The sequence below is a fragment of the Monodon monoceros genome, unplaced genomic scaffold (assembly GCF_005190385.1).
Source record: "Monodon monoceros isolate NGI ecotype Baffin Bay Population unplaced genomic scaffold, NGI_Narwhal_1 Super_Scaffold_18, whole genome shotgun sequence".
Taxonomy (NCBI): domain Eukaryota; kingdom Metazoa; phylum Chordata; class Mammalia; order Artiodactyla; family Monodontidae; genus Monodon; species Monodon monoceros.
Genome location: NW_021703774.1, coordinates 150,992,805 through 151,013,318, shown reverse-complemented (window position 1 = coordinate 151,013,318; position 20,514 = coordinate 150,992,805). Strand labels below are relative to the sequence as shown.

At 43.9% G+C, this 20,514-nt stretch overlaps 1 protein-coding gene across 4 annotated transcripts in view; it reads right to left on the bottom strand.

The window, feature by feature from the left end:
• Positions 1–4,100: 4,100 nt before the first annotated feature.
• Positions 4,101–20,514, bottom strand: part of MEAF6 (MYST/Esa1 associated factor 6) — a 24,571-nt gene continuing 8,157 nt past the window's right edge. Inside the window, exons 5-8 of one of the 4 annotated variants that reach the window (XR_003794595.1) lie at positions 10,903–11,095; positions 6,927–7,119; positions 6,260–6,293; positions 4,101–5,772 (exon numbers count right to left, since the gene is read on the bottom strand). Coding sequence is in view for 2 of the 4 variants with exons in the window: in XM_029230245.1 (XP_029086078.1) it covers positions 5,764–5,772; positions 6,260–6,293; positions 7,090–7,119; positions 10,903–11,095 (266 nt within the window). In the remaining 2 variants the exon portion in view is untranslated. The remainder of the gene's footprint in view (positions 5,773–6,259; positions 6,294–6,926; positions 7,120–10,902; positions 11,096–20,514) is intronic. The other 3 variants (XM_029230245.1, XR_003794596.1, XM_029230246.1) reach the window with 3 other exon arrangements.

Sequence of the window (20,514 nt, the reverse complement as noted above, 5' to 3'; positions counted from 1 at the left end):
ATGGTATGTAAATCCTTCCGGCTAGTTCCTGGATGGGGAGGAGGCCCCAGGCTGTCATTCTGGGGTGTGGCCTCAAAGCCCGACTCAAGGTCGCTACTGGTGATCTTAAACTGCTCACCCATTTAAGAAATGGCTGCAAAACTAGGTGGGAGAAATGGACTGGGCAACCCACCCACCGCACAGGGTTAGGCTTGTTGCTAGGAGGCAGGTCCCTGGGAAGGGTCCAAAGGCTCTGATTCTGGCTGCTCTCCAGAGAAGAGCCTCGCTAAAGGCCAGGGGCGCTGTGGTGCTCTGCCTGCCACCTGCTGGCACCTCCTGGTAAGGACTGCCAGCGGAGCAGGGGGCCTGCTTAGCCCATAGGGCTGCCAGCCCAGGCCTGAGCACAGGGCCTAGAAACTGGGATGCTCGGCAGGATCGGAAAACACAAATCTAAAGAGAAAAGTATGGAAGGTAAGTGCTAAGGCAGAAACAGGGAATTCTCAGGGGTCTTTGCAGCTCCACCTGGAAAGCAACACCAGAGGTCACAGTCCACCCTACAAAGTTTAGAGTTCCAGAAAATTCCAACTGTTCTGGGTAACAAGTTACCCAAGAAAAATTCTCAGGAACTGGACAAATAGGGAGGAAAGGAAAAGGAGAAAGAAATACTTGTTTTTTTTTTTTTTTTGGCTGCACTGGGTCCTCGTTGCTGAGTGCGGGCTTTCTCCAGTTGCGGCGAGCGGGGGGCTCCTCTTCTTGGCGGTGCGCAGGCTTCTCACTGCGGTGGCCTCTCCTGCTGTGGAACACGGGCTCTAGGTACGCGGGCTTCAGTAGTTGCGGCGCTCGGCCTCTAGGGCGCGCAGGCTCAGTAGTTGTGGCTCGCAGACTCAGTTGCTCCGCAGCATGTGGGATCTTCCCAGACCAGGGATTGAACCTGTGTCTCCTGCATTGGCGGGCAGATTCTTAACCACTGCGCCACCAGGGAAGTCCCTGTATTCCTATTTTTAAAGTGATATGGAAGATAAAGTCACAGTGAGTTCCACGTATTTCAACCCTTTGGCTCAGCCACCCCACCGCTAAGCATTGTGTTTGCAAAATGATGTGTGTAATGCACCACAACACTGTCTGAAACAGCAAAAGATGGGAAATAACATTAACACTATCAGTAGAGGACTGGGTTAGATAGATTTTGGTAACAAATGTAATGGGAGTATCAGGTAGCCAACAGAAACGAGGCCACTGCATTTATAGAACATTTTCTAAGCTATATTACTAGCTAGCTTAGACACAAGAAACTGTCTCCAGGAAGGACAACTGGGAGCAGAGGGGCAGGTGGACTGACTTTTCATTGACCGCACTTCAGTACCACTTGAATATATGCCACTTGCATGTATTACTTATTCAGATTAGAATTTTTTTATTTTTATTTTTTTGCGGTACGCGGGCCTCTCACTGCTGTGGCCTCTCCCGTTGCGGAGCACAGGCTCCGGACGCGCAGGCTCAGCAGCCATGGCTCACGGGCCCAGTCGCTCCGCAGCATGTGGGGTCTTCCTGGACCGGGGCACGAACCCGCGTCCCCTGCATCGGCAGGCGGACTCTCAACCACTGCGCCACCAGGGAAGCCCCAGATTAGATATTTTAAAGCACCCTTGGGTAGAGAAATAAGTTATGGGGGTGGGGATGGGGATCTGAGGAGGGCTGTATTGGCCAGGGGTCTCTAATGTTTATTCTTTTTTTTCTTTTTGGCACCACACGGATTATGGCATCTTCGTTCCCCAACCAGGGATCAATCCCTGGCCCACAGCAGTGCAAGTGCGGAGTCCTTAGCACGAGACCGCCGGGGAATTCCCAGCTAATGTTTATTCTTGTACACGAATGGTGAAAAGTTGGTGCACACCTGCCCCCAACATGTGTGTGTTGTTAAACCATGATAACTGCCATTTTGGAAGATCAAAATGGTTGACTGCTTGTGGTTCAACCTAATATTTATTTACAAATTATCTTACATGTACTAATGAATGAATATTTCTGCATATTATATAACACAAAGTGAGGAACTAAGTAAGGCTGAGCCAGAAAGTAAATACAAACAAAAGGCCTGCCGTGTTCTTCCCAGCCCCCAACCCCTCCCCTTGGAGACCAGCAGCCTTTGAAGTGGGGATGAGAATCAACTCCGCCACAGCCCATCTCAGTGAGGAAAACTGTTTCAAATCATGAAGCTTACCACTTATAAAATTCAGGCCTGATAATGTTAATTTGGATTAACACAGGAATGAGAACCTCAGCCCCTTCTTCTTCTTATCTCTGCACCTTCCAGGCACATCGCCCTCGCAGGGACTCAATACAACCCCAGCCTGGGAGAAGTAAATGTGTGCAGAGCGCAGTCCTGCTCCCCCAGTGCAGCAGCCCCAGTCGGGCTTCCGATGTGAGTTGTTTTTTGTTTTTTTTTTTTGCGGTACGCGGGCCTCTCACTGTTGTGGCCTCTCCCGTTGCAGAGCACAGGCTCCGGACGCGCAGGCTCAGCGGCCATGGCTCACGGGCCCAGCCGCTCCGCGGCGTGTGGGATCTTCCCGGACCGGGGCACGAACCCGCGTCCCCTGCATCGGCAGGTGGACTCCCAACCACTGCGCCACCAGGGAAGCCCCCGATGTGAGTTTTTTAAGTGTAATGATGCCTCAGTAATTTGGAGTAAGGCTAAGGGGCAGAGGAGTCAGAATAAAAGCAAAAACTAAGTCACACAGTGTTTCAAAACAGCATACTTACTGCTCTCAAGCTTAGGCCATTTAATACTTGTTTCAGTTCCCTTACTTAGCACACAGGTCAAGAAGCCAAGAATACTCTCTTTAGAATACATACTTACAGGGTACTTACATGACCCCAGCACCCAAAGGCTCAATCTTGGAGTCGGAAATAATGCTAACGCCTGCTCCCTCCTCTTTCACAGCAAGGGATTTTCTTCTAAGCAAAGAGAATAAACTCCATCCTAGGGTAAACGTTTAACCTAATTATGGATCAATTTCCTACAGCACTCCGAAGGCCCCCAAGATGGGGGCAGCAGCTTCGACAGGGCATGCTCTCCACCCTCACTAGCCCTGTCCAAATTCACAACACCTCCCTCCGTCTCTCCCCTGGGCCCCAAATGGCTTCTCACCTCCTGCTTTGTGGGTTGTTCCCATTCTCTGTGTTCAACTTTTGGGGTCTGATGGTGTTTAGAGCACTTTGAGCTATTTCCTCATCTCCTGGAAGAGGGTACTTGAGACTCCCTAGGAAGCTCTATACAGGCACCATCCTCCCAGGATAAGACATACAGTGCCTGGATTTTTTTTTAATATCTTGTAACTACCAAAAGGAGCAAAGGACAACCTATTCCCATCTTAGAGATGAGAAGGTTAAAGACCGGAAGCCAAGTACTATTCCAAACCCAACCAAGCTGGTGAAGGCAGTACCTTCTCAGTGGTCCTGGCAGCCGTTCCAGGGCAGGGGTCACTGGTGGGGGCAGCTAAGATGGGAGGACACAGGCCACCCAGCAGACCACCTCCACCAAGTGTCACAGATAGGAACTGTGAGGGCAACTGCTACCTAAATACACGTGTTCCTCCACTAGGATGGTTGTTCCTCTAATCAATAACTTGATCAAGGTCATAACCTTATCCTCTTTTAAACTCAAGCAAACTTAAGCTTAGCTGAGAGCCAAAGTTGCAAATATCACAAGTATGGTAGGCAGGGATCTCCCGGCATTTTTTCCTAAACCAGCCCAACACAGGGAACCTAAGTGATCTCTCAAGACTCTTGTATCTCCAGTATGTCTGGCCAACTTACAGGAAAGTTGTGAGGTCTCCTAATCAATGATTAAACTTTATAGAGAAAGTATGTATAAAGCAAGCCATGTCTCTAACCATGGTTACACATACATAGAGGTATTCATACACATAGATATGCTTTTAATAATATATCTTTTTAAGAGTAGTCCTACTCTATCTCTAGCAAAAGTCAAACTGTGAGAGTCAGAAATATCTTCAGGTTTGCTGTGTGCTGTCCTCAGAGTTAAGGAAACCACCGGGATCCCATCCTTCCCTCCCGGGAAAGGAGACTGACAAAAAAGGATACAGAAAGCTTCTGGTTTCCATTGTCTTTAGTTTTGTTTTGTTTTTAAGGAACAATCTATATAAGAAACTAATTCCTTAAAAAACCCCTGAAGTTCTGCTACCAAAGACATAGGCAAAGACATCTAAATAGCCACAGAGTCAAAAAAAAAAAAAAAAGTTTATTTGAGAACAAGAGGAAGCTTTTGCACATCTGACAAGGTAGACGTGTTTTGATAATAGACGCCATCCATATTTCAGCTCTACCAATATTGCCACAAATGGAACATATTTTTTCTAACAAAGATATGGAGATAAGTATTTATGACTAAATAGAGTCAAAGGAAAGGTGAGGCCCCACAGCATATCCCTTAGACTGATTCATGACATAGGATTTAAATCGAACAATCCAGTCTCCTAATGCAGTGGTTCTCAACTTGGTTTCTTGTCAGAATGCCAGGGACTCTTCGAACGAATATCCCCAATACTAGGCCGTACCCAAGTCAGAGTCTTGGGGGGTGCGACCCAGGCACTGGTATTTTTTTAAGCATCCCAGGTGATTCCAATGTGCAGCCAAGGTGGATGGCCGCTGCTCCAGAGGCAGGTAACAACCATCAACAGACTCCTCAGCCCATCCACCCTGAAAGGAAGGGGCATTTGCTAGGCATCGCGGCCTCTCGGTGATCCTGTCATTCACTTTGCTCAAGGACTCCAGGCGTTATCAGCTTTGGGTACAATTTAGAGCCTTTCCATTTGCCTTAGTCATTTTTAGAGCAATACTTAATCAGGCAAATACCATCAAAGAGAGAGAAAAGATGGAGAAAGAGATTTCCGTAAGGCATGATACGAATAAGTAAGTGAAAAAACAATCTCAAGTTTAAAGGTGAAGGATGAGAAGTCAAAGCCTGTGAAATTTTATTTATACAAAAGAATAAAAATACCTATTTTAAAAGGACTCATTTAAACTCATGTGTTTCAGTTTTTCCTGTTCCTTGAACATGAAACTGCTTCCAACTCAAAAAGATTTAAGATAGGTAATTATTAAATAAACACTCTTTACCTTCCCTCTGCAAAGAAACAAAAAGCCAAGTCCCCATTTTATTTATGGTAAACCAAATTACTTTCAGTTAAGAATATTGGCAACTGCACGAAAGAGATGATCAGATATGTCAGCAGGAAGGTATGAGCTGTATAATGGCATTACAAAAAGTCCCCAAAGCAAATAAGATGGTAAAAACAATCATAGAAAAACGATAAAACACAAACAAAATAAGAAAACGCCAGATATTTACAGCCTCCCTCTGAAACGTGACTTGTTCTACGTTCAGCATAAAACAAACCTAGAGAACATTTCTCGATGCGCATCACAGATGAGGCTGGTGCCAGCCAGCAGTTTGACGGGGGAAGACATTGGTTCCAAGAACGGAGAAATGCACACTTAGCAACTTGCTGGGATTAAAACAATGTCTTGGGTCGTCCTGCAATTGTTACTGAAAATGACACAAAATAAATGCTCCAATATGGTCTTACATAAATGACTTGTTTGTCACCACATTTCAGAACAAACTACTCAGAGTCACAGGCACCAGGTCTGGGAAAGCAGAGATGGATGGCCACGCAGCCAGGTGAGGGGTGTTTATCTTTGTGAGGTCGGAGGAGGGAAGCAGGGCTCTATAGCCTGGACGCTTCTGCACTAATGAGTCTTCTAATAATCCTGAAGAGAGAAAAACAGAAGTCCCAACTTATTCTCAGCAGAACATTGATAAATTCTCACCAACAACCCTGCTAGGCTATTGCTCTGTAGCCAAAGATTCTATTTCAAATATGACAGACAATATTTCACATCGAAAATGGCTTGTCTTCTGAGTCCACAAAGGGACAGAAACATCAATTCTGCCTTATTAGACCTGAGAACTCACCAGTTAGAGGCATGGGGGTGGTGAGGAGGGGTAGTATTAACAGTTCATTATTTAATCAAAGGGAATTTTTCTTCAGGAAAAAATGTGTGAGCCTTTCTCTCTCCAAAATATAAAGAGAGTACACAAACCTAAAAGTCAAAGTGCATCCAGATGGATACCCCAGACTTTAAAACAAGAACTGTGACCCCAGATTAGGAACACTCAAGCTCTGAAGACAAATACGTTTTTCTAACCATCTACGAAAATCACCAGCCTCTCTGAAATGGTCTGGCTGATACTTACAGCTCGTGGTTTTTTGTTTAACTTCAGATCAATCCTGTGATAGGAAAGATAAAAGATATTTGCATTTTAATTTACAGAAAACGGGTCCAAGAATCAGCTACTGCATAGGGCACAAGCTATAACAAAGACTATTTGGTTAAGTAAAATCCACATTCTTCATTAGACTATGTCATATTTAGTTGTTTACCCAGATATTATTAAGCAAGTATTTACTAAAAACATGAACAGATACTCTTGCCACAAGGTAAACTTAGATGACTCAAAAAGAAATACACTATAGCAGTTATAAAAGTCGTACAATTTTTAAGAATTATTCCAAAATTACACGTTAAAGAGCTTGGGTTAAGAGGGCATGCTCTACGTTAATGTGTTAGCTCTGCAACTATGTTGCTGATAATCACTGAGACACTGAGTGATTAAGAACAGGAAAGAGACTAGGAGTTTGTATTCCTGGACATGAAACACAAAAGAAATTCAACAAATTTCAATTTTTAAATCTTTCCAGAGCAAAACATCAAGATCTTAAACTATCAATCTCCTTATGAAGCAAAGCCAGGATATCAATTTAAATATTAATCAAAGTAAAGGTTATCTACTTTTAAAGAAATTAAAATGCATATAAGTGAAGTTTACTTAATTTTGCTTAAGTTATTAAATAAAATGTTACCTCCATCACGTTTTTCTGTTTTTAAAAAAAACTTCCCAGCCTAACCTAATATACATACCTACAATTAAACAGATAAACTATGGGTTAGAAAGGTCTCAGAAAGGCATATTTGTCTCTACACACTAAACAACACAGCACAAATACTAATTCAAATCAAACTTACTCAAAGTCATAATCAAACATGCCAGACGGGCTGAGGGGCAGCATTTGAAAGGAAGAAAGCAATAGAAATTAATATCCTAATTGAATAAATTAGTTGATTAGCCACCCTAGCAAGATTTGTAGAAACAAAATCACTTTTAAGAATCTTAAGACACAAAGTTTCAGACATCAAAGCACCAAAGATTCTGTGGTTGGGAGATTCCCTTCCCTCAATGGATTTCATATCAGAAGAACAGACTATAAAAAGAAAAGTTATTTCATTAGAAAACTAGACACCCGCAGGCCTTCTATTAACTACCAGATTCAGAGTTAGAACTTTTAAAATATTTAATTATAATGAAAAATAAACAGGGCATTTAGAAGAAATAGAGAACAAAGGGTTTAGTGACATAATGAAAAGTGCTTTGAAGACTGTACCAACAACTCGGCATAATACACTTTCACTAAAATGAAAGATAAAAATATCATACAGTTTTGAAAATAAAAAACATTTTGCAATTTCTAACTCGGGTTTTATATTTAAACATGTCCAAACATGGTACTCCTTTTCTCTGCATTCATGCTAGAAGCCAGGGGTCGAATCAGAGTCTAATTCCAAAACCCACACAGCCATATGACTCTGCCCCTGAACTGGTGAGAGCAGTTAACGGTTTATGTCAGGGCTACAATCAGGGAACGCCGAAGTCTGCAGTGCGCCTACTGAAACAAAGGGAAGTTGACATCCACAAGCACCCAAGCCGTAAGGGTCCAGATGGGAGAGCAGCCTAGAGGAGAAGGCCGTTTCGGGCCAACGCCGCTAACAGACCATGGGCTGGGCAGACCTCCAAAGCAAATGTTAACCAGGGGCACGACACCAGTTCCTTGGCTGGCTCCAGAGCCTTTCAGGCTGTAGACAGGAGGTAAAACAATACGCAAAATGGCTGTATTTCCTCCTAGCCAATGTTTGCAAGAGTGAAGCTGGAAGAAAGCTTAACTTCAATAACCTTTATGCAACAGTTTCACTTCGGACATTTGGGAAAAGTATACAGTAACTGTACAAACCAGGAACTGTCAGAAATTTAACTTTCAGCCTAACTTAACTTTGTTCAGAAATTAAAGAAGTAGACTGTACCTACTTCATGAAAACGTCACAAACTACCTAGAATTCTAGAGCTTGGTACAGTATCAAAAACCTGTAAGAGCAGCTATAAGGTTATACCGATTTCAACTTTTTTCTTTAAAGACACTGGGACTTATCGTTCAGATATCACGTAAAAGACAAGACTTTAGAATCTTGTGATCATTTATGAATGCTAAAAATTATTTGATAGATTTTTATATTCCTAAAGAGGACAAATTCAAAGTTCTTCCCTTTTTGCTAGGGTACTTATTTATTTCCACTTTGCTTTACTCATCACTAAACAGTGTCTTACACATGGTGGGTATTCAGACTTTTGTTGAAATAATTTACTGTTGACTTTTATCTGACAATATGGGGTGTGGTACATTGAAGGAGAAACGACACTGTACTGGGAGCAAAGTTACAAACATGTGTAGACAAAGTGCTCCCCCGTCCCCATCCCCCAATCAGTCAGACCCACTAAGACATTAGTCAGGGGCGAGGGGTTTGGGCCAGACACAATTCCTGACTAAAGATGGCAGGAATCTGAGAAGGTGTGCTAATAAACCTATTTTCTCCAGAAAGAAGGCAAATCAGCTCCAGTATCCTCCCTCAGGGCAGGTGAGGCCCTAAGGCCAACGGAGAAGCCCAGCAGGATACTGAACCTGGGGAACAAAAAAGGATCCTGCTTTCCAAACAGAAAGCCCCATTGTGAAGGCAATAACTAACATCAAATATCTTTTTAAATCCTAGTATTTTTCTGGAAGGAGTTAGTTCCTAGGGCCAGGAGAGGAAACGGTAGGAAATGCTGTTACTATGGAAATCTACCAGTAATCTGCAAGAAGAAAATTAAGTTCAATGTCTAATTCCCTTTTATCAGCTGATCCTATCATTAAGGAAAATAAGGTATTACCTGAAATAAACAATAGCTATCAATAGAGTCTAGTGTACCAGGAATGGAGAAAGTGTCCCAGAAACTTTCAAGGAATTTACCCCTCCTCTACTCTGAAACAGGAAAATAATTATCCCATTTAAAATGACACTGGTGTAAACTTAATGAAAGCAACACAGAGCATGACCCTTTTATCTTGACAATTTAAAAAAATATTTTTAAGAGTATGGATCTCTGCTGTTTATGATAAACTAGCGTCAGTCCTGTCACAGCGATTAAATAAGCTGTAGCCTTACCAAAAAAAAAAAAAAAAAAAAAAGAGAGAGAGAGAGATACAATTTTTGCTCTCTCTTACCGCACTTATGAGATTGGCGTGGTGATTTCTGGTGTGCAGAAAAATGTTAGGCTGCAGTCCTTAGTCACTATCTGGAGGATATACTATTTCTGGGTCTAAAAACCACCACCACCATTGACAAGAAAAACTCTTAAAAGAATTAAAGAATCAGTTGATGCCAAGGAGGCTTAAACCCGTTGGAGTTAATTCTGTATTATCCCTGTATGCCACATCTGGCAAAGGTAACAACTATAATATCCTGGGTGCCTGAGGGAATGTTCTGTGGGACAACCCAGCCCAGAAGCAAACTGACTGGCACAGGGAAGCCCACCCATTCCTTGCACGCCCCCTTTCATCTCCTCAGCATGCAGGCTCCTAAGAGGAGCAGGACAAAAGCCAACCTGGTGGATATCTGGTTTTCAAACCTCCCAGAAGAAGGTTTGAGGCCATCCCTTCCTCTAGAAACTACTGCATTACCCTCTCTGAGTTCAGCTGTATAATTTCCAATTATCTGAGCTAACAGGCCCCGGCATCATCATATAAACCCCAAGGAGAGCGAATGCTAAAATCCTCTCTGGGTGGCACCTGATCTCTCTGCCCACTGATGTGATTCCTATCTCATTAGGCACTGCAAAAACACACAGTGAACAAACATTATCTAGGAAGGTGCTCTCGTATCTTATAGACCTTATATTGTTCCTCTGATACTGAAATCAGCATTTTACAAAGATATATAAAAATAGAGAAATCATAAGCAATCAAAAAACTTGTATTTAAAAAGCATAAAGGGGGCTTCCCTGGTGGCGCAGTGGTTGGGAGTCCGTCTGCCGACGCAGGGGACACGGGTTCGTGCCCCGGTCCGGGAAGATCCCACGTGCCGCGGAGCGGCTGGGCCCGTGAGCCATGGCCGCTGAGCCTGCGCATCCGGAGCCTGTGCTCCGCAGCGGGAGAGGCCGCAACAGTGAGAGGCCCGCGTACCGAAAAATAAAAATAAAAAATAAAAAGCATAAAGGCACTATTAGATCAGTTCTGTCCATCCTCCAGGGAATAAGAACAGGCAGGGATCAAGGTTAGGAGCAGAAGACTTATATCCCACTTTTCAGCTTCCCAACACATGCTAGTGGCATCTTCCAAACACTAGTACACAGATTCCATTTCTATTTCCCTTTTTCTCTTCTGAAAGGATTTCAAATTCACTGTATTAAACAAAAGTTTTATGGAATCAAATTCTTCTACACTAGAAACACTGAGAAGGATGTCTTCCTTCACAGTTCCTCTAATGCCCACTAATTCCTCCCTTAAGAGAAAAATTAGCCTGTTTCACTTGGACCAAATGAATTTCTTCCCATCAGCAACAGAAAGACCACACCAATCCTGAAGAATGTTTATTCTATTAAAGTCCCTTCACAGCAATGGTCACGGAAGCTCTAAGTGGGTGGGGATAGGGTGGGGGCATAGGGGGTGGGGAAAGGTGGTCCCTACCACTGACCTGTGCCGGTTTTTATTCTTTCGTTTTTTATGGCTGCTATGATGACTCCCTGAGGAAGTAGAAGAAGCAGCCTTCTGAGGTTTCACTCCCTGCACAGATCCATCCAGATCCTCAGGATCCTCCTGGCTGGGCTCATTTTCCTGATTGTGGAAGTCTGGAGAAGTATCACTTTCCGTCCCACTTCCTGGCTCCCCTGGAGGGAATAAACACAAGTCCCCCAAAGCATCATCAGTACTCCTCAGGCAGTTTGTCCATCAGTCAGGAAAGATTTTCTGAGCACTAACACATAGAAAAAGACTTGTTTCCTACCCTCAAGGACCATATGTTCTAACTGACAGGAAGAGACATACAAAGTTACCACAGTTCCCGAGAAACTTGTAATCTGAAACAATGTAACCAGAGTCAACAGACCTAAGGACGGCTGGGAGATTAGACCATACAATCAAGATAACCTCGCTACATAAAGGTTATTTAAACAAGAATATGCTAATGGGATTAATAATTACACAAGAAGCATTATCAAAAACATTACATAGGTCTTCGGGAGGTGAGAGATGACCTTGGGAAAACATCCTACAGCTGGCCCTGGTTCCTTCCCCAGACCACATGGGAATCCTGACTTTCCATCAAGAAAAAGGGCCCAGGAGGAGAAAAGCCCCATTACCTAAGTTACTCTGAGAAGCCTTAAGAACATTATTTTAAAAGTGGTAATAATACCCTTCAGCTGACAGATATTCCCATGCATCTCCCTCCCACCCTCCCTATCCCACCCCTCTAGGTGGTCACAAAGCACCAAGCTGGTCTCCCTGTGCTATGCGGCTGCTTCCCACTAGCTATCTATTTTACGTTTGGTAGTGTATATATGTCAATGCCACTCTCTCACTTCGTCCCAGCTTACCCTTCCCCCTCCCCATGTCCTCAAGTCCATTCTCTACGTCTGCATCTTTAAGTCCTGTCCTGCCCCTAGGTTCTTCAGAGCGATTGTTTTTTTTTTTTAGATTCCATATATATGTGTTAGCATACGGTATTTGTTTTTCTCTTTCTGAGTCACTTCACTCTGTATGACAGACTCTAGGTCCATCCACCTCACTACAGATAACTCAGTTTCGTTTCTCTTTATGGCTAAGATAACTGGATAACTGGATATCCACATGCAAAAGAATGAAATTGGAACCCTATCTCATACCATATACAAAAATTAACTCAAAATGGATCAGAGACCTAAATGTAGGAGCTATAAAACTCTTAGAATCTATTGGATTAGGCAATGGTTTCTTAGATAAGACCACAAAAGCAAGCATGACAAAAGAAAAAATATGTATAGTGAACTATATCATGTATGTAAAACTCTTGAACTGCAAATATCACCCAAAAAGTAAAACAACCCACAGGGGTGAGGTGAGGGCAAAACGGGCAAAGGGGGTCAGCTATATGGTGACAGATGGAAACTAAACTTTTGGTGGTGAGAACACTGTAGTATATACAGAAGTCAAAGTATAATGTTGTACATATCAAACTTATATGTTATAAACCAATGCTAACTAGAAAAAAAAAAGAAAAAAAAATCACAACCCACACAATGGGAGAAAATATTTGCACATCATATATCTGATAAAGACTTGTATCCAGAATACGTAAAGAACTCTTAGAACTCAATAATAAAAAGACAAAAAAATTTTAAAAAGATCAGCAATGGATTTGAATAGACATTTCTCAAAAGAAGATATACAAATGGCCAATAAGCACAGGAAAAGACGCACAACATCACTAGCCATTAGGGAAATGCAAGTCAAGACTACAATGAGATAGCACTGCCTACCCACTAGGGTAACTATAATGGAAAGACAAACAGTAACAAGTGTTGGTGAAGATGTGGAGAAACTAGAACCTTCAAACACTGCTGATGGGAATATAAATTGTACAGCCAACTTGGAAGACACTTTGGCAGCTCCTCAAAAGATTAAACACTGAGTTAACAAATCACCAGCAATTCCACTCCTGAGTATGTTTCCAAGAGAAATGATAACACGTTCACACAAAACTGGTCATAAATGTTCACGGAAGTATTATTCACAGCAGCAAAATGTCCATCAACTGATGAATGCATAAATAAAATGTGGTATATCCATGCAATGGAATATAGGCACAGCTCGGAGACATTGTGGATTTGGTTCTAGACCACCACAATAAAGCGAGTATCAAAATAATGTGAGTTACACAAATTTTTTGGTTTCCCAGTGCATATAAAAGTTATATTTACACTATACTGAGTCTATTAAGTGTGCAACAGCATTATGTCTAAAAAAATGTGCATACCTTAATTTAAAAATGTATATTATTGCTAAAAAATGCTAACCATCATCTGACAGCACAGGGTTGCCACAAACATTCAATCTGTAAAAAAGGCAGTAACTGCAAAGTGCAATAAAACAAAGTATGCCTGTATTATTCAGCATTAAAAAGAAATGCAGTACTAATACATGCTCTGTTTGGGAGTTTTTAAGTGTGATCATAGTGTAAAGGGCCTATCATTTATATAACTACCATATGATCCAGTAACCCCACTTATGGGTATTTATCCAAAAGAACTGAAATCAGGATCTTGAAGAGATATCTGCATTCCTATGTTCATTGCAGCATTATTCAATAGCCCAAATGTAGAAACGACTTAAATGTCTGTCAATAGATGAACGGATAAAGAAACTGTGGTAGGGCTTCCCTGCTGGCGCAGTGGTTAAGAATCTGCCTACCAAGGCAGGGGACATGGGTTCGAGCTCTGGTCTGGGAAGATCCCACATGCCACGGAGCAACTAAGCCCGTGTGCCACAGCTGCTGAGCCTGCAAGCCACAACTACTGAGCCCGACTGCCACAACTACTGAGGCCCATGTGCCTAGAGCCCGTGCTCGCAACGAGAAGCCACTGCAATGAGAAGCCAACGCACCGCAACAAAGAGTAGCCCCTGTTCGCCGCAACTAAAAGAAAGCCCATGCGCAACAAGGACCCAACGCAGCCAAAAATAAAATAAATAAATAAATTTATTTAAAAAAAAGAAAATGTGGTATATACATAACAATGGAATATATTATTCAGCCTTAAAAAGAAGGAAATCCTGTCATATGCCACAACAATGGATGAACCTGGAGGACGTTATGCTAAGTGAAATAAGCCAGTCACAGAAAAACAAATGCTGCGTGATTCCACTTCTATGAGGTATCTAAAACAGTCAAACTCACAGAAGCAGAAAGTAGAATGGTGGTTGCCAGTGGCTGGGGGGGGAGGGGGGAGTTGCTGTTTGATGAGTATAAAGTTTCAGTCGTGCAAGACAATTAAGTCCTAGAGATCTGCAGTGCAACTCTGTACAGTTAAGACTATTGTGCTGTGCACTTAAAAATCTGTAGCTCTGGACTCCCCTGGTGGTGCAGTGGTTAAGAATCCACCTGCCAATGCAGGGGACACGGGTTCGAGCCCTGGTCTGGGAAGATCCCACATGCCGCGGAGCAACCAAGCCTGTGTGCCACAACTACTGAGCCCGCACGCTGCAACTACTGAAGCCTGCGTGCCTAGAGCCCATGTTCCACAACAAGAGAAGCCCACGCACCACAATGAAGAGTAGCCCCCGCTCGCCGCAACTAGAGAAAGCCTGCACACAGCAACGAAGATCCAACGCAGCCAAAAATAAATTAAAAAGTGAAAAAAAAATCTGTAGATCTTATGTTTAGTGTTCTTGCCACAATTTAAAAACTATCATTTGGCAATACATACTGAAAGGGACTTCCCTGGTGGCACAGTGGTTGAGAATCCGCCTGCCAATACAGGGGACATGGGTTCGATCCCTGGTCCGGGAAGATCCCACATGCTGCGGAGCAACTGAGCCCACGCGCCACAACTACTGAGTCTGTGCACTAGAGCCCGCGAGCCGCAACTACTGAGCCCGTGTGCTGCAACTACTGAGGCCCGCGCGCCTAGAGCCCGTGCTCTGCAACAAGAGAAGCCCGCGCACCGCAACGAAGAGTAGCCCCTGCTCGCCGCGACTAGAGAAAGCCTGCGTGCAGCAACAAAGACCCAACGCTGCCAAAAATAAATTTAAAAAAAATTTTTAAAAACCCCAACATACTAGAATATGTATACAAGAAACAGGGGTAGATTTCTGAGATTTTTCAACATAATACAGGGGGTGGAGGTGAGGGCAGGTAGGGTGTGGATAGGACAGGACTGGCCACAGTGTGATGGTTTGGGGGCAGTGTGATGGGTACACGGGGATTCATTGTTTTGTCTGTATTTGCGTAGATTAAAAATTCACTCTAATGAAAGAGTTTAAACGTAATCTTTTTCCCCCTTATTTTACCCCAATGTATCTGTAACAGGCCCTCCCAAGGTATGCTTTTAAGAATGGGAATGGCAAGACTCTTTTTGGAAAGTCCAGGGTGTTTTCCAACACCAACAACCAATTCCCTCATTGCCCAGACACCAACACTTGAATTTAATTCTGACACTAACTACTGGAGTCAGGGCAGAACCCACAATTTAAGGGCTCAGTCCCACAAGAGTGCCCCCTACTTCAGACACCAGTCACCAGTCCTGGGCCTCCCAGACATCCAACAGACCAGTCATAAACCAGGGGTGCCACAACCCCCTCCTCAGGGTCAATAATCTGCTAGGATCAGGAGCATGCTTTATTACAAAGGATACAACTCAGAAACAGGCAAATGGAAGAGGCACACAGGGCAAGGTATGGGGAGGAGCGTGGAGCTTCCTTGCCTTCTCTGGGCTGGGAACCTTCCCAGCACTGCACCATGTTCACCAACAGAAACTCCATCATTTAGGGGTTTTTATGGAAGTTTCATTATGCAGGCATGACTAATTAAGTCACTAGCCATTGGTGATGAGCTCAATCTCCAGTCCCTTTCCCCTCCCTGGAGGTTTCAGGGTTAAGGCTGAAAGTTCCAAACTTCTAGTCAAGGACTGATCTTTTGGGTGACCAGCCCCCATCTGATGCTATCTGTGGGCGAGGGAGGGGCAGTGAACACAGCCACCAGTCATCTCATTAGCATACAAAAGACTACTCTTTTGCATGCTAGCCATTCTTTTTCTTTAAAATTTATTTATGTATTTATTTATTTATTTTTGGCTGCATTGCGTCTTCATTGCTGTGCACGGGCTTTCTCTAGTTGCAGCGAGTGGGGTCTACTCTTCATTGCGGTGCGCGGGCTTCTCATTGCGGTGGCTTCTCCTGTTGCGGAGCACAGGCTCTAGGCAAGTGGGCTTCAGTAGTTGTGGCACCTGGGCTCAGTAGCTGTGGCTCGCAGGCTCTAGAGCGCAGGCTCAGTAGCTGTGGCGCACGGGCTTAGTTGCTCCACGGCATGTGGGATCTTCCTGGACCAGGGCTCGAACCCGTGTCCTCTGCATTGGCAGGCGGATTCTTAACCACTGCGCCACCAGGGAAGCCCCATGTTAGTCATTCTTAATATTCTGGAGAGTCCAAGAGTTTTAGGAGCTGTGTGCCAGGAGAGGGGACAAAGACCAAATATACATTTCCCTTCATACCACAGAAAGTACTGGGCTGTATCTATGAAAATCATTCTTTGACACAGTAGTGCCACTTCTGGGATACTGTCATACAGAAATTAAAACTCCACTGCAAAAAAGCATATGGGTACAAGGATGTTTACTGTGACACTGTTCACAGTGGGGGAAAAGGGAGATGATGGGAATATTCATCAACAGAGGAGGAACAACCAGACTAGGGGGTATTTTCTGGCTTTTAAAAAGAATGCGGGACCTCATGCGGCGCAGTGGTTAAGAATCCACCTGCCAATGCAGGGGACATGGGTTCAATCCCTGGTCCGGGAAGACCCCACATGCCGCGAAGCAACTAAGCCCGTGCGCCACAACTACTGAGCCTGCGCCCTAGAGCCCGCAAGCCACAACTACTGAGCCCGCATGCCTAGAGCCCGTGCTCCGCAACAAGAGAAGCCACCGCAGTGAGAAGCCTGCGCACTGCGACCAAGAGTAGCCCCCGCTCACCGAAACTAGAGAAAGCCTGAGCGCCACAATGAAGAGTCTGCGTGCCGCAACAAAAAAGATTCTGCATGCCGCAATAAAGATCTCACGTGTGGCAACTAAGACCCGACGCAGCCAAATAAAGAAAGAAAGAAATAGGGTTTCCCTGGTGGTGCAGTGGTTAAGAATCCGCCTACCAATGCGGGGGACAGGGGTTCAAGCCCTGGTCCAGGAGGATCCCACATGCTGCAGAGCAACTAAGCCCGTGCACCACAACTACTGAGCCCATGTGCCACAACTACTGAGGCCTGCGTGCCTAGAGCCCGTGCTCCTCAACAAGAGAAGCCACTGCAATGAGCAGCCCGCGCACCACAACCAAGAGTAGTCCCCACTCGCCGCAACTAGAGAAAGCCCACGCGCAGCAACAAAGACCCAACGTGGCCAAAAATAAAAATAAATAAATTTATAAAAAATAAATAAATAAGACTGCAAGATGCTAACAACAGCTGACACAGGCAGTCCTTACCCTAAGCCAGGCACCGCTGTACACACTTCAGATATATTAATACATACAACCCTCACAAGGGTTAAAAAGTTAAAAAAGAAATCTAACGAAATATAAAAAGATGAGTCTAAGATACAGAAGTATGGTCAGGACAGCCTTCCTCTGCCGTACTTAATCCTATTTATTCTGATTAAAAAATGTCATCTCTGAAAATGCAAATGGTGGAGGCACTGGTCGGGGAAGGAGCAGGCCGACAGGGCATGTAGTCACAAAAGCTTTGCATCACAGACAGGACTGCAGAAGGGACACAGGACTCACTGGAGCGGCTGGGCACAGGGGAGAGAAGGGTTAACTAAAAAGGTGGGAAACAAGTAAGGAAGGCAAGTTAGATAGGGCAAATTTTCTCTATGTTGCAATTCTCCTCGAATACACTGAGGAGCAAAACCAACTATTTACTCATTTGGGGCCAGCTGCTATGGGAGTTCTGAGTAAATGGATGGATGAATTGGTCATATTCTATAAAGTGGGTACACGTGTACACACGCACACATGCAAACACAAACAAAGCAGCGGAAGTCAAATCAAAGGCCTATGAATAGAGTCCAGGCAGTAACCGACGTCCCGAAGGGCTGACATGGATACTAAGTATTATGGGAGTCAGAGAAGAAAGAGTGGATTATTCAGGAAAAGCTTCACTGAGGGGGTGGAATTTAAACTGGACCTTGAAAAATGAGAGCCAAAATAAGTACAAAAAATAGCACATGCAAAACAGTGCAGAGGTGAGAAAACACAAGGTATTTGGGACAAATAAATCAAACAACACCTTTTAAACAGAGAGCTTGAGAAATGACAGGTGAAATGGAATGACAGGGTGAGCGGAGTCATAACTGTCAGGCTAGGGGATCTAACACAGGGGACAATACGAGGGGATGTTAAGAAAACTGACTTGTTGCTTAATCTTTCTGAGCCTGTTTCCCCGTCTGTAAAATAGGAATTCTTTCTCTCACGTCTTGAGTATCTCTTATGGACGAGATACTGGGCTAGATGCTTGGGGCTACAGCCATGTTCCCTATCCTCAAGAAGTAGCTTTAGGGATTAAATGAGATAATGTAGAGTAAAGTGTTTTGCTTAGTGTCCGGAACACAGTAAGTGTTGAAATCTCAACATCTTTGAGATCTAAAAACACGTAAGTCAAATTCCAAGCAATCAGTCAGGGTTATTTGCAGTAAAACAGCTGCTAGCAGGACATAACAAGATGAAGGCATCCAGAGTTTCGGAACAGGGAAGTAACACCAAACAACTAACGTGTATTGAGTTCTCTGTGCAAACACGTGCTTTAAGATTAGGCTAGAAGAGGTTTATAAGAGGGACTGGAGCTGGGGAGACTAGATTAAACACTGTTAATGTACAAAGTGAGAGCACAAAGTAATAATCATTTCCTCCCTCGGTTCACGGAAGCAGAAGAGAAGTGATAGCAAGAGGACTGGGTTACAACATATCAAGGTACAGCAGCAAGTCAGTCAATCGATTGCTGCTGCCACCATGAAAAGACACACGAGTTTGCCTCTCACTGACATAAAACTGAGCAACTCATTCTTAGCGCAAATAACGTCAAATTTTAAGTTAAATACATCTACAAATGAGATGCTCTACTTAAAGGACCAGCTACTGAACAGTGCCGCAGCAGTGACTCCTGATCAGCACGAAACGTTTAAAGGCAGAAAGGAAGACACCCAGAACAATGCTCACGCGGCTGTTCACTTACCTGTGCAATGACGTAGATGCTGGAGGGGTTTGCTTTGATGAAAGCTTCAGAGAAGCCCAGTAAAACAAACAGGTGAGACTGCTGATCCCTTACAGGAGCCATGGGTTTGAGCCCTGGCCTGGGAAAATCTGCCTGCTTTGTTTTTCTTTCACTTTATTCTTTTTAGAAAAATATACAATGCCTCACTAATTAGCATAAAATTCCCCTTTGGGACCATGCCAATCCATTCTCATTCTAGGGTAGGTACATAAGAAGCCAAAGGAAGCAAAAGTAGTGCATTTTTTGAGGAAAATTTCAGAACAGTTCAAAAATAAATGCCCAAAGTGCAAAACTCCAGAATCCTTGAGATCTGAGAACAGACAAGTACAAAATCTAAGAGAAAGGGTTGTTTTCTTCATTGCCACCAAAGATCAAAAACACAGGAGTCATTCCACAAGATCTGTTATACAAAACATTCTGAGACAACGGAAAGACCCTGTACAAAGGGAAAAAAGAGTGAAAGGCAAAGCAGACCATTCCTCATTCCGCTCTTGGAATTAAAGTTTGGATCTTTTGGGGACCCTCAAGCCTTGAACTTGGTCCAAGCAGTCCTAGCAGAAGCAAACATAGGTCTTCTCTGGAAGACAGCACCTTCATCCCAGCCGTCACCTTATTCTACAAATACTTTTAACTATAGTGAACAGAAGTACACAGTCAAAGATAACCAACAAGCACACAGGGAAGTTAGATTTCATGAGTGATACAACAGCAGAAACAACAAACAGAAAGAGGCTCTTAAAGACTTCAGAAACTGAAATTAAATACAGACTACAGAAAACCTATGCTTACTATACTTAAAGAAGTAGGGACTTCACGGATGGCGCGGTGGTTGAGAATCTGCCTGCCAGTGCTGGGGACATGGGTTTGAGCCCTAGTCTGGGAAGATCCCACATGCCGCGGGGCAACTAAGCCCATGCGCCATAACTACTGAGCCTGTGCTCTAGAGCCCGAGAGCCACAACTACTGAGCCCGTGTGCCAAATACTGAAGCTACGCACCTAGAGCCCAAGCTGTGCAACAAGAGAAGCCACTGCAATGAGAAGCCTGCGCACCACAACTAAGAGTAGCCCCCGCTCGCCGCAACTAGAGAAAGCCCGCACGCAACAACTAAGACCCAACAACAAAGACCCAATGCAGCCAAAAATAAATAAATAAATAAATTTATTTTAAAAAAAAGTAAAAGGCAAGTTTGAAAACAACTGCAAAGAAAGGTACTAAAAAACCACATAGCAGGGGCTTCCCTGGAGGTGCAGTGGTTGGGAATCCACCTGCCAATGCAGGGGATACAGGTTCGAGCCCTGGT